This window comes from Dipteris shenzhenensis, chromosome 26, assembly GCF_047967505.1.
Source record: "Dipteris shenzhenensis isolate YYH24624 ecotype China chromosome 26, Dip_SZ_1.0, whole genome shotgun sequence".
Classification (NCBI taxonomy): Eukaryota; Viridiplantae; Streptophyta; class Polypodiopsida; order Gleicheniales; family Dipteridaceae; genus Dipteris; species Dipteris shenzhenensis.
In genome coordinates, this window is record NC_141621.1 from 7,359,191 (window position 1) to 7,372,680 (window position 13,490).

The 13,490-nt window shown below is 44.1% G+C and overlaps 1 protein-coding gene across 2 annotated transcripts in view; it reads right to left on the reverse strand.

The window, feature by feature from the left end:
• Positions 1–3,885: 3,885 nt before the first annotated feature.
• Positions 3,886–13,490, reverse strand: part of LOC147884600 (chitin elicitor receptor kinase 1-like) — a 78,906-nt gene continuing 69,301 nt past the window's right edge. Inside the window, exon 11 of one of the 2 annotated variants that reach the window (XM_087397741.1) lies at positions 3,886–4,371. In XM_087397741.1, the coding sequence (XP_087253867.1) occupies positions 4,207–4,371 (165 nt within the window). In that variant the 3' untranslated portion in view covers positions 3,886–4,206. The remainder of the gene's footprint in view (positions 4,372–13,490) is intronic. The other variant, XM_087397742.1, reaches the window with a different exon arrangement.

A 13,490-nucleotide genomic window follows, 5' to 3' on the forward strand; every position in this document is an offset into this window, starting at 1 on the left:
AAGCAGTGGAGGCTACAAAGACCACTGGATGGCACAGGGAAAGGGGGGGAGGATGGAGTTATAGGGCATATAGACTGCTGGACTAGTTTAACATCTCTTGACCATTGTGCTTGGTCTGTGAGAATCTGTAAACTGGGTACATATCTTTCAAGCCCTCTAACTCCCCTTTCCGTTTCGGGTCACCCTAGGGTGGGCTGAACCCCTAGCCCAGCTTGGGGGTAGTACTTGAGTCAGCTCAGCCAAGAAAGAGATGGCCATCGTGGTCAACAACAAATCTAATAAAGCAGATCATTATGTGGAAGTAAAAGAGGAGGAAGCCATATGCAGAACAGGAAAATCTTACGCATTGGGGGGTTGCAAGAGGACTGCCTTGGCTGCTCAATGATAAGGAGGCATACACAGACGACAAAAATATCATATGCCTCAAGAAGGGGATACCACAAATTGAATGGGATGAAAATGACATCAGCTGTATCACTCAAAGGGAACACAAAGTACAAGTTTATTTCAGAGAGAGGATGAAGAGTTAAGATTCTCTGACAGACAGAAAAGCTGAAGGGTACACGTGAAGAGCTCATTCTGACCCAGCTCAAACAAAGGAATATTGAACTCATTGAAGTGAAGGATGCAAACAAAGCAGGGAAATGGACGGATTTTATGATAGGACCAGTACATATATGTGTGCTATAATAATCTCAAGCTGAGATGCCATGGCCACTCCTCGACTCTCTGATTTTCAGAGCTGTAGTGGCTACTTTTGGGGTGTACTTTGTCTCATAGCCTTGCTGAGCAGAGGATATGCTTCATTGACTAGACTAGAGAGACAGTGCTTCTGCTCTCACTTTCAGGATCCATGGACCAAAGGGTTGCTTTTTGACTCCTTGGTCCACCTAGCAGAGATGTATGGCAGCCCATGCTGGGGGCCAAACTTGTTGGATACAGAGTGGGCCAGGGTGGAGCGGCTACAAGTTCTCATGTTATCACGGATGATCCATGGTAAGTCATCCGTCCCTCACTAGATCATTCGGGCGGAGTTTGCTTCACCCTCATTACAGCTAGATGCTGCATTTCAGGTCATTACATATCTGTACCGAGTCACGGATAATGGGGATTAAACATCCAGGCGTAGCAGGATACCATGGCTAGCACTGTCCTCTTCTATGGCACTTGCAGTAGGGGGAGATAAGAGGTGCTGGTATGCACGCACAAAGAGATGGTTTGCAGGACTAGGGCTCCACATGGACAGACTACCTCCTTTCCAGTACAACATGGATGCTCCTTTCTCTCCCCTCCTATCACATGAGGTCAACCAGGTTATCCGTGAGGATCTACTACAGCTACACACATTCCGGACTTGATTGGGCCCCAGTGATCTTCCAATGAAGCTGGGCTTCTACAGAGATCACTTCTTACATATCACAGCAGAGGGTTTCATTGATCCACCAGGATACACGCAGATTCACCTATCCCACTCGCTGAGGATCTCCCTTGGGCAGTTCCGGGTCCCTTCACACAAATTTCGTATCGAGAGCAGCCGAGCAGAGCGGTTACCCAAGGAGAGGTGCGCATATGCACACTGTGTGACATGCAGGAGGTTGAGACAGAGGAGCATTTCATCTTCAGGTGACCTGTTTACTATGAGATCCGAGGGCGTTTCTACTGCCTCTTCAAAGATAGTTATGGGATGTTGGCCCGTGTCCTCTCCTACCCAGACCAGCGATGTTTGGCTGGTTTCATTCATGAGATGCTCAGACACCGCAATAGTATACTCCGAGCACGGAGACAGGGGCAGACTTCTCCCTCGACTAATACCTCTTAGAGCTCTATCACGGAGTTCTTTCAGCTAGATCGCATAGACCCCCACAAAGCGAGACCTCGACATGACCGTGACTTGGAGACTGTGACCCGACAGCTCAGATAGAGGGTTGACTCACAGATCATACTTGGGGACATCCCCTCCTTGTTTAGGGTCAGCAGAGCCCGACCGACGGAGGTCACAGTGGCCTTGGTTAGATGCATAGCTACGACCAGGAGAGTGCACCCTTGAGGGGGCGACAGCGTTCTATTGCTGACCTCATGCCTCCACTTCCACAGCCTCATCCATCCTGATGTCCTACTGCTGACGATGATGATGATGATAATTATGATGGTGCCGACGATGATGCTGAGATTGATATATATAGTCCTGTTGTACTTAGGACTTAGTACTGCCATTTTGCATTTTTTTGCATTCTGCATTGGTGTGGATGCTCGTTTAGTAGCTCCACTACCACAGCTCATTGTATCAGGTTTTTCACAGTCTCATAGACTTCCGAAGACTTTAATAAACTTTCTTTGTTTCTTTCTTTCTCTCTTTCTTTCTTTCTTTGTCTCATAGGCCCGTGAGGCCTCCTAAAGACATTAATCCCTCTCTCTCTCTCTCTCTCTCTCTCTCTATATATATATCTATCTATCTCTCTCTCTCTCCCTCTCTATCTATCTATCTATCTATCTATTTATCTATACACACATGCGTGCATGCCTACACCTACACAACTACACATACCTCTTTGTTTTACAAGAAAGCTCACATGTTAATGCTTTTTGAAAGCTGATCCTTCATTCAACAAGTCTCTGCAAGTGCAACCAAATTTTGAGACAAGTCATGTAAATCAGTGTGGGGTAAGATGTGAAACTGGTGAATCTGGCTGTAAATATGTGCACACCATTTTTGTTATGAGCTTGTTGGTATGCATTGCATGAACCATCCACACGACAATGTGAAGAGCCTGTCTATGCAAAGGCCCAAATTAATGGTGACTGACAATCCCTCTGAGCTTGCAAACCATCTGGAATTTGGATCCACCTATCTTGCTGAGCAAAATAATATGCCATTTATATAAAAGGTCACCATCTGAGATCTGGATCCACCTATCTTGCTGAGCAACACATACAGAAAACCATGATTCACTAACATGTTTGCCGAAATATGTGAGAAAATGCAGGAGCACTATTAGAATGTTTGTTTGCTGCAACCTCTAACCATACATCTTGCTTCTAACCAGTATCAACGTATTGTCATGGAGAGAGGTGCTAAGCTTCCCAGCAGAACTTAGCATGCCTTCACTCGAAGAACAATGAACCCTCTCCTGCACAGCAAAACACATAAAGCATTAAGTTCACACAATCAACCTCTTCACATTAGCCTCTTTAGTATTTATCTGTCCAAGGAGTGCCGAGAATGAAGCGCCATATATTTTCTAATCAAGCAGGGCACTGTGATTGCCTATCTTAGCCTTGTTTCCATCCTTTGCTCTGGGAGATTTTCCTCCCTGAATGCCCCCCAGAATAAATACAATTATCTCCTACCCTGGCACAGGTTAGCACACCTGAATTCTGGCCTCATAACAGGAAATACAAGTATCTCCTACCCTGGCACAGGTTTTTTAATTAAAAACTGAATTCTGGCATAATAGTTTGGCTCAAGATCCTGGTTTTATAGTTTATGTCCATCTCATCTATATGTTTCGCATTAGTGCATGCCTTGGCAAGTTTCTTAAAGAATGTCACCAAACAAACCAATCATCTGTTTTAAGAACAGAAAAGGAGGGATCTGACCATGCAAAAATATGAAAAAATTTGAGTATGCCATTGCAATGTGCGGAGAGAATATATGCGCTCCTTAATTGAAGCAGTGTGGTCTCCTGAAAATAATGACCTAGTCTAACTTCAGTACTCCAAATTACCACTGGAGTTTGTCCCCAATTTTTAAACTATGTAACACTTTCTACAAGTCAGCATCCGATTTCCAACTGAAGATAACAGGATATTTGAAATTGTAAGATTAAATCGATACAACTTCGAGAAAAACACACACTACACATGCTGACTGAAATCTATTGTGAGGAACAGTTGCTCTACAAAAACAAATAAAGATTATGATCTTTAAATTGCCCATGTTCATGGTGGCCAGTCTACCATATGAAGAACTTGACCTCTTTTCAAAACAAGTGCCACCTGGAGAATATTTGCTTGGCTAAACTTAGCTAATTTGTGCCATTATCACCTCATTTGTTTTCTTGATAGGATCCTATTTGAAGAAAAGAAAAATGCCGTTACACAAGATGATCAACCAAATTACAAAAGTGCACAAACTTTATTCCAGAAGTAAAAGAATTTTAATTGCTGTGAGATGCCTGCTGTTGGATGAGGCATTCAATTAACATATTACACTCTGGATAGGAGACTTCCAAGAACTTGGTACCCTTGGGAACCTTGATGTTCTGGATCTTCAATTGATGATAAAAGTTGCATGAGGGCAACCACAATAGTACGCATTTTTGGCCTTAAAAGAGGGTTCTCCAACGTGCAGGCACCAGCCAATTGTGCCATCTGAGGACACCATGTAATAAAAAATGAATACCAGGTCAATAAGTACTTCAAACCTAAAACAATATCGAAAAACCATGCTTCATGATGTCATATGATGTAAATTTCAATTTGGCTTTTAAATTTTTTCTTTCAGGAACACAGATAGCATTCATATCTATGGATTCATTTACTAAAATGCCATAAAACATATCTACTTTTACACCAGACAAAGTCATACCATGTTTTGATCCTCGCAATGTGGTCTATTTATATGGATGTGAAATTGTGCCTTGCATCATATCTCCTGATATGTGATGGGTTTCTAGATAACTTTTCAGGTCATTTTGTGTGCAGGAACAATCAAAGTCGTGGGCCTTATACAATGTATAAAGCACAATATGCAAGACCATAAATTTGCATTTTTGCATTTCAGGGGGTTGAAGTGCACAATGGGTGTGAAGTGCATACAAAGTCTTCATATTAGAGCCCATATATACATACATACAGAGAGAAAGAAAGAAAGAAAGAAAGTGTATTATTGTCCACTAAAGGCCAAAATGGGCCCATGGGACATCAAGAACTCTGCGTACAAGATAGCACAAAATCAACGTGCCACAAAGAAGAGGCATCGTCGAATATCATCTAAGTGCTACGCAATACAATGCAAGTGAAAGTACATAATGTCAAATCCGAGCCTAAATACAAAGTAAGCTAGATGCAAGGAAACCGCCCCTGGGTGCAAAATGGGGGGATGAGTACAATATGTCAATGCAAAGATACAAGTCCATGTATCACGGAGTCTGAGAACCAAAATAATACTGGAAATCCTGTCCATCGACTCTGCCTCCTGCTATGAGAGTACAAATTTGAGCAAAAGTGAGGTGAGCGGCTGGTAGGGCGAGATCTCCATGAGTAAGTCTCCTCCGAAAAGCTGCCATCATCCTGGATCGTCTGGAGATGAAGCGGCGAGTACGTCCCCTATGTAACAAGATCCTGCGGCGTCTACAAACCATCTCATATGTACATCCACAGGGTGGAGGCATGTGTCCTGTGTGAGCTCTGACCTCCTCGTGCTCCTCCTGATACCTGTCATCTGGTATAGCGTGTGTCTGAGCTCTATCGGGCTGGGCTCTATCACGCTCCGGTCTGTGCTGATGGTCTCTGAGGTAGTGTCGTCGAAGCATAGTGGCCTCCCTGACATAAAGAGCTAGGCAATGCTGATCTCTCTCTCTCTCTCTCTCCCTGAGAAAGAAAGAAAGAAAGAAAGTGTATTATTGTCCACTAAAGGCCAAAATGGGCCCATGGGACATCAAGAACTCTGCGTACAAGATAGCACAAAATCAACGTGCCACAAAGAAGAGGCATCGTCGAATATCGTCAAAGAGAGAGAGAGAGAGAGAGAGAGAGAGAGAGAGGTCTATTAACATCCATGGGAGACCAAAGGTCTATGGGACAATAGAAAAACCATCCATTACAACAGCTCAGGGAGGGCACATGGCAGCTCCCAAGGAGCAAATCCAATTATTTAGAGTACCTAAAGTCTATCCTTACATATATATAATTGGCCCTACATCATTTTGAGACTGAGAGTCTTTTGCATTTGATTTGAATCCCTTAATGAGTGCTATTCCTCCGCAGTACACTATCCACTTTCCATCCTTCCTGGCAGCCTTAACTTTGGCTAATTCTGCTGCTTTATCCTTCAATTGAGCTCTTGTAAGTTCCTCGTCTATCCATAGCTTAGTTCCTTTCAGCTTGTAGGATTGTCGTAGGATCTTGACTCTTAAATCACACAAGTTAAATGTAATAACCGCATGGCCTTTACAATGGCTAATACGGACTGCTGAAGCTTCACCATCATCCTCAGAGTTATCAGACTTGTCATCCTCATCTGCTCTCCATTCAATGTTAGGCATTTCTGCTTTAACATGTGCTAAAGTATCACGGAATGAATCTCCTCATTGTACCATCCATCTGGGAGTCCCCCAATTCTGATTTTTAATGCATTATCCCATCTGATTACATGTTCCATAATATCTTCTTGGATATCAGCTTTATTCACCTTTGCTCCAAACTCCGCAATTACCTCTTGCTTCACTGTCTTCATTTCAGTTTGAACCAAATCTTTGACTGTGGAGACTAACTGGGGGGTAGGTGGGGAATCCTTGCAAGACTTTATAGCCTCATTGATTACCTCTTGCTAACCAGGTCTTTCAAGAATTTGGATTTTAGCTTCAGCATCTGCCAGTTGTGTCTTCAGCTCTCTCACTTGATCCTATAAGAACAAAATATGTTCATGATATCCAATAATGGGGCGGCCGAAAAGGCCTCCTCTCTAATATATATGTTCATAAGGAGAGGGTGTACGAGCTGCAACTGTGGCATATTTCGCCCTACTGGAAGGAGCTATCGGAGTTGATGGGGTTTTTGAGGAAGAGGAGGGGGAAGAGAGACTGGGCCATTATTTACTGCCATGTCTCCTGCAACCCCTTGCTGAGCTAACCCCCCAATCGAACTAGGGGTTTCAGCTCAACTCGGCGTTAGGTGACGAAGTAGAAGCTGCTTCTGTCATACCTACATTGCTGACGGCGGTCGAATCTTGCACTGTTGCTACCACAAACGGGCCTTACGCTACTGATGGGATGTTAACGGGCTGAGGTTGAGAGAAAGCCTGAGCTAGGAGAGGCCTGAGCGAGAAGGCCCGAGTAGGAAGGGCCTGAGCAAGAAGGCCTGAGCGGGAGAGGCGCCTGATGAGAGAGAGAGAGAGAGAGAGAGTCTATTAATGTCCATAGGAGACCAACAGGTCTATGGGAGAGCAAAAAACCATCTAGTACATCTGCTTTAGGGAGGGCACATGGTAGTTCCCAAGGAGTGCAAAAGCAACCCCAATTATTTAGAATACCTACATCATAGTCTGAAAAAGTAATCAGCCATACATCAGTTGAAGACTGAGAGTCTTTTGGTTTGGATTTAAACTCTTTGATAAGTGCTATGCCTTCACGATAAACTTCCCATCTTCCATCCTTCCTAGCAGCCCTGACTTTAGCTAATTCCGTTGCCTTATTCTTCAATTGAGCTCGTGTAAGTTCCTCAGCTATCCATATCTTGGTCCCTTTCAACTTGTAAGATTGTCAAAGAAGCTTGATCCATAAATCTCACGACTTAAGTGTAAGAATAGCATGTCCTTTGGAGTGCCGGATATTAGTTGCCCCATCATCATCATCATCATCAACCTTCCATTCAATATTAGGCATGGCTGCTTTGACATGTGCTAAGGTCTCATTGAAAGAGTCATCATCTTTGAACCATCCTTCAGAGAGCCCCCACTCTAATCTTCAATGCATTATCACGAGAGAGAGAGAGAGAGAGAGAGAGAGAGAGAGAGAAGTAGAAGTAGAAGTAGAATTTTATTATCGTCCTCGGGGGGCTAAAAATGACCCATGGGACCTAATCCTCAGCACAAAAATCTCCTCCGCTGTGGAGGGGTCAAGAATTTTCAAGTTCTTGACTGTACAAAAAAAGACGAGTGACAAAAGATCCCAACGCTGCCGGAGAGGCAGTGGAGAGAACTAACAAGATCTGAGTGGTGTCTGCCAGTATCAACTGATAGTCGTCTCTGATGTGTGCATATCGAGGGCAATGTAGGGCTATATGTGCCTCTGTCTCTATTGTCTGCGAATCACAAAATGTGCAAACTCTGACATGTCGCCACAGATTTAGCCAAGCTCCTGTCTCTATTGCCAAGGTATGTGACCATGTGCGGAATCTGGCAATATTCCTGCGATAGAGAAGAGGTATGGGAGTACTGATGTATGGCTGAGCAGGGGCATCTAGTGTCATGAAAGAGAGAGAGAGAGAGAGAGAGAGAGAGAGAGAGAGAGAGTAATTTCATTCACGTTTCCAACCATCAAATTTGATAATTCCAAAAGTTAAGTTTAACAAACACAAATTGAGGTTACCAAATAGTTGCAAATGGAAGTGAGAGAATGGAGCTGAAGCAAGATAGAATGAAGTTTGCAGCGACACAAATGAAGTACAAAGCTAGGGTAGTCATAGAGACAAAACCCTAGGATGTATCCTTATTGGGCTCAAAAGACGTGTGGTGACTAACTCACCCACAAACTCAACCTCTAGATGAGGTTAGTGGTTAAAAGCCTTAATAAAGGGAAAAAGTGCCCCTAGCCCCTTATTACATATCATTGGCCACTGTCTTAGGAAATATATATATTTCTAACATCCCCCTTGCAGTACCAATGTCATAATGTACAAGGTAAACATCAATCACCAAATGAATATAAGTTTAAAAAGCCTGCTTGGTGAAGAGATCTGTCACATTTTGCTGTATAGGGCGGAAAACCAAGCTCCTGTTACATGCATGCAACCGTTCCCTGACATAATGATAATGAATTTCAATAGGATTCGCAGTTTTGATGTCCAACTAATTGATCTTCCATCCATGAAATGCGACCAATGCAACCACACACCTAACGGTGGTTGTACGAGAAGTGCAAGCAAAGGTTTCATCATAATCTATGGCTTTTTGCTGTTCATAGCTCTTTGCCACGAGATGAGCTTTGTACCTCTCTATGGAACCATCGGACAGCCAATTCATGACAATTACCTTCTTGCCAAAAGGCAAGTCCATCGACTCCAAGGTGTGGTTTTTTTTAATGGAATCAATCTCCACTTGCATTGCCTGCATCCAATGCACATTATCTCGTGCATCATCAAAACACTTAAGCTCATCTGCCTCAAGTATGTTGTTGACCCAAGCAGACCCACAGTAATGGGTATCCTCGGTGTCTCTAGTGCCACTCCGTGTGAAACATGCGATGGGACAAGATCGTATATAACGCAGCAAGACCTTCTTTAAACCTTGAGCGAGGTGTCTTCAGATGCACCACAAATAGAGTGCAAGGAGGTAGAGGTGGAGAGAGAGAGAGAGAGAGAGAGAGAATAGAATCGACAACCGATTGGGTGCCTGTACCCATTGAGGCCCCCCCTCCCCAATATAGGGAGGAATTTTCTTTACTTCTAGAGAGCTGTTACAATAGACAAACACTCTCATGAGCATTGGAACCACAGCTCGAAGAGGTGTCGTGCTCCCTAGAGCAAACCTAAGACTCCAAAAAACAACTTCAACCCTGACCATCCCCTCAATGTTGTCCACACCGATGGTGAAGGCCACTTTTGCGAGAAGAGGTTGGGACAATTTGCTGTCCAAAGGCTGTGCATGGGCTGCGTGGGTGAGCATGAATACAGAGTAAGAGATCTGAGAAAACTGAGTGGAAAGACTGAGAGAATCTGTTACGCTCTAGCCGAGGTAGCATGACCTCGGAAGAATCAGTCGACATTTCCCTGAAAGGATCTATGTTTGTAATGTATTTGTTTGCGCTTCATGTAAATGATCGAGAGAGAGTTAATGTCAAGGTCCTAGGTGAGGGTTGATAGCACCAGACTAGGTGGATCTAAGGCTAAGTGCCTAATGCAAGAAATGTGCCTAGGGGCAAAGGAAATTAAAGTAGCCCAAGAGAGGGGTGAAAAGATGCATTACTAAGGCCCTATAATGATATGTGGCATCTAGATCCATCTAGGGAGATGGGGCTTGTTGGAGCTAGTGAGAGAAGGAGAAGTGGGCTTTTACGTGAATATGGATCTTTGGACTCTCTGTGACCTCTCACGCTTCAGCAAGGTTGGCTGGGTGGAACAATATTGGTGTTACTCCCGTGATCTGCCTGTAGTTAGAATAGAAGAGTTTAACATTTGGTATCAGAGCCCAAGCTAGGAAGTTGTGTGTGAAGGAGGTGCGGGATTGTTCGTGGGTTTGACGTAGGGGCTTGATCGGCGCTGGTCTACGCAGACAGCGTCGAATTCAGAGACCTGCGAAGGAGGGAGGGGATCTGGTAATCAGACGATACGTGATCGACGAATCTTGGAGCAGACAGCAGGTTGGAGCGCAGGCGTGACGATGAACGACATATCTGTTCGATGGTCCTCCCGCGTTGGCTAGCAGGAGCTTGCGGTGTGTTAGGTGACTGTTCGTAATATTTGCTCGTGACCTCCACACGACGGGCTGATCAACGAATAACGAGGTGTTGCTGCCCGTGGTCCACGACAGAGTGAAGGCTTAACAGGGGCTCGTGTTACAGGTGGTCTTCGATGAGATTCGTAGATGGGCGACGCGCAGGCAGGATTATGGAGGATCTGGGAGCCTGTGAAAATATGTTCGTCACATCTCCCGCTCTCTGGCTACGTGACTAGCTGGCCCGTAATTCGACCTGTTTCCCAACAGACTCACAGTCATAGCCTTCTAAGGCCACGCAGACAGCTTGTAGGCTGAGACAAATTCCAAACAGAGAGCTACGCCTTGGCAGAAAAAAAAAAAGAAGAGCGCATCATTTGTTTGTGGAGCTGAGGCGTGTATACCGTCTGTTTCATTTGATATCACAGGGGTATCAAATTGAGAGGCAGGAGCGAGCAAGACCAGGGAGCATCAATTTTTCCTTCATTATAAAATTTCAGTTTTTAGTATACAGCTTATTATGCCTGTGTATGTACCTGTGTGTTTCAGTCAGAGTTAGTTTGCAGGAATTTCCCTAGTATAGGGAAAAGCGAAATTTGGATATATGCCTGTGTCAAATGCCTAGTTAGTGTGAAGCTGGGATTGCAGGTATTCCCTAGTATAGGGAATTGTGTCAGAGTGGCAGTACCCGGAATTTCGTTAGTCTGTAAATACAGTGTTCTAGCGGTGTTTATTATTTAAAAAAAAAAACAAAACAAAACACCCATTGACCTGAATGGAAGCAGAAGAAGGGACTTTCAGAAGGGACCCTGGTGAGTCAGGAGTCCGGCCGACCCAGCAGGTGTCGCGCCCAGTGGCTCACACCTTATCTGGCAGGATTGCGTTACTTGAGGATGCCTTGCAGCAATTATTAGCGCAACAGTTACAGGCCAATGCAGGGCAGTCTAAACTTAGAAGAGTGATACATAGTATGTCTGCCAGACCTTCTCGAGAAGAGAAAGGAAAGGCTCCAATGGAACCGGAGTCTAGTGTCCACACGATCGAGCCTAGAAAGGCTAAAGTACCTAATATTGCCAATTACAGGCCGGAAAAGTATTCTAGTCGGATGAATGACCGTAGTTCTGATGTCATTGAGACCTGGTTACACAAATGGGACGAGGCGTTCGTTGTGAAATCAGAAATGATATCAAAAAGATCCGCGAGGCCACCCACATGTTTAGTGAGGCAGCGGATCGGTGGTGGATTAAACAACACAAAGATGGTATAGCATCCACTACCTGGGAGGGGTTTAAAAGAGAATTCAGGAAACACTTCTTACCTCCTGACGAAGCATCCCGAGCTTGGGATCAATATAGAAGCCTTCGTCAGAGAAATTTGTCAGTGGCAGAATACACTGATAAGTTTCAAGAGAGCGTAATGAAGGTTGATGAACCCCTACCTCAATCAATCCAAGTGAAAGATTTCATATTTGGATTGAATGATAGGATTAAAATGGAAGTTCAGGCTAAGTATGCGAACACGTTGGATGATGCAATAGCCATAGCCCTGAACTATGAAGATGCCAAGGGCAGCAAGCCAAGTGGGTTTGCGCAGATCGGAACCCAGTATGGGTACCAGAAGAAATCTGGGTTTAAAAAGAAATGGATTAGTAAAGGGAGTGGTTCTCAGCCGAGTGGTCAAGCCAAGCAGGCGAAACCAGCTGAAACTCCTAGATCAAGTACCACCATTGGAGTGAAGAGGAAAGTAACACCAATGGCAGCCCGGGCTTGGTCTAAGTCTCCCTTAAACCCAGAGCAAAGAGAAAAAGCGAGGAGAGAAGGCTTGTGTTTTGGATGCCTTCAGCCTCATCACAGATCCGGATTAGAGCCGAGGATGTGCATAAAACCGCTTTTAGAAGCAGGTTTGGTCATTATGAGTTTTTGGTAATGCCCTTTGGACTTACCAATGCTCCAGTGACATTCGTCATCCTTATGAACGATTTACTACGTCCGTATATCGGAAAGTTTGTAGTACATTTTATTGACGATATTCTAGTGTCCAGTAAAAGTATTACTGAGCATCGTGAACACTTAAGAATAGTGTTCAGTACTTTGAGGAAAGCCAGTCTTTATGTAAATAAAAAGAAAACTATACTGTGTATGGTTAGACTTGAATATTTAGGATTCATAATTACTCCAGAGGGGGTAGAAATGGATCCGAAGAAAGTGGCTGCGATACTAACTTGGCCAATCCCTCAGAGTTTGACCGCGTGTTGCGATCATTCTTGGGATTTGTCCAATTTTATAGAAGACATATCAAAGGATATTCCGAAATAGTATCGCCATTGACTGATCTGACTTCAGATAAAGTACCTTTTATATGGGGAGAGAATCAACAAGAAAGTTTTAACACCATAAAACAAGCTGTGGTCACACGACCGGTGTAAAAAATAGTTGATCCCCAGAAACCGTTGTTCCTAGAAACCGATGCAAGCAGCATTGTAGTAGGAGCAGTTCTCCTTCAAGAGGGAAGGCCAGAAGCCTTTGAAAGCAAGAAGCTTTCTCCCTCTCAAAGGAATTGGCCAACTCATGAATTGGAGTTGTATGCTGTTATCCATGCTTTGAAAACATGGAGGCATTATTTGTATGGTTCAGAGTTTTATGTGGATGTAGATCATGATACTTTGAAACATTTTTGTAAACAGCCTGACTTGAGGGGCCGCCAAGCTAGGTAGGCAGCGCATCATGCAGGAGTTTAATTTAACGATTTGGTACCGAAGAGGAAAAGATCATAAGGTTGCTGATGCGTTGTCTCGCATTATGCACCATATGAGTTTTACGGTATTAGAGAGTGCTCTAATGACCGAGATTAGAGAAACTCAAAAGGTGGACGAGTTTGTCCAGAGCTTATGGCCTAAAGCTCATGTGTTTAGACCCGGGGAAGAAAAGGATGACCTGGCATCCAGAAAAGGCCAAACATATGCAAGATATACCATAAGAGATGGTATGCTGAAAAGAAATGGCAAGGTAGTAGTACCTAGTCAGAATGATCTCAGGCAGAGAGTCATTCGACAGTGCCATGATAGCCCATGTGCGGGACATCCAGGAGTCGAGAAGACATATGATCTCGTGAAGCGAGA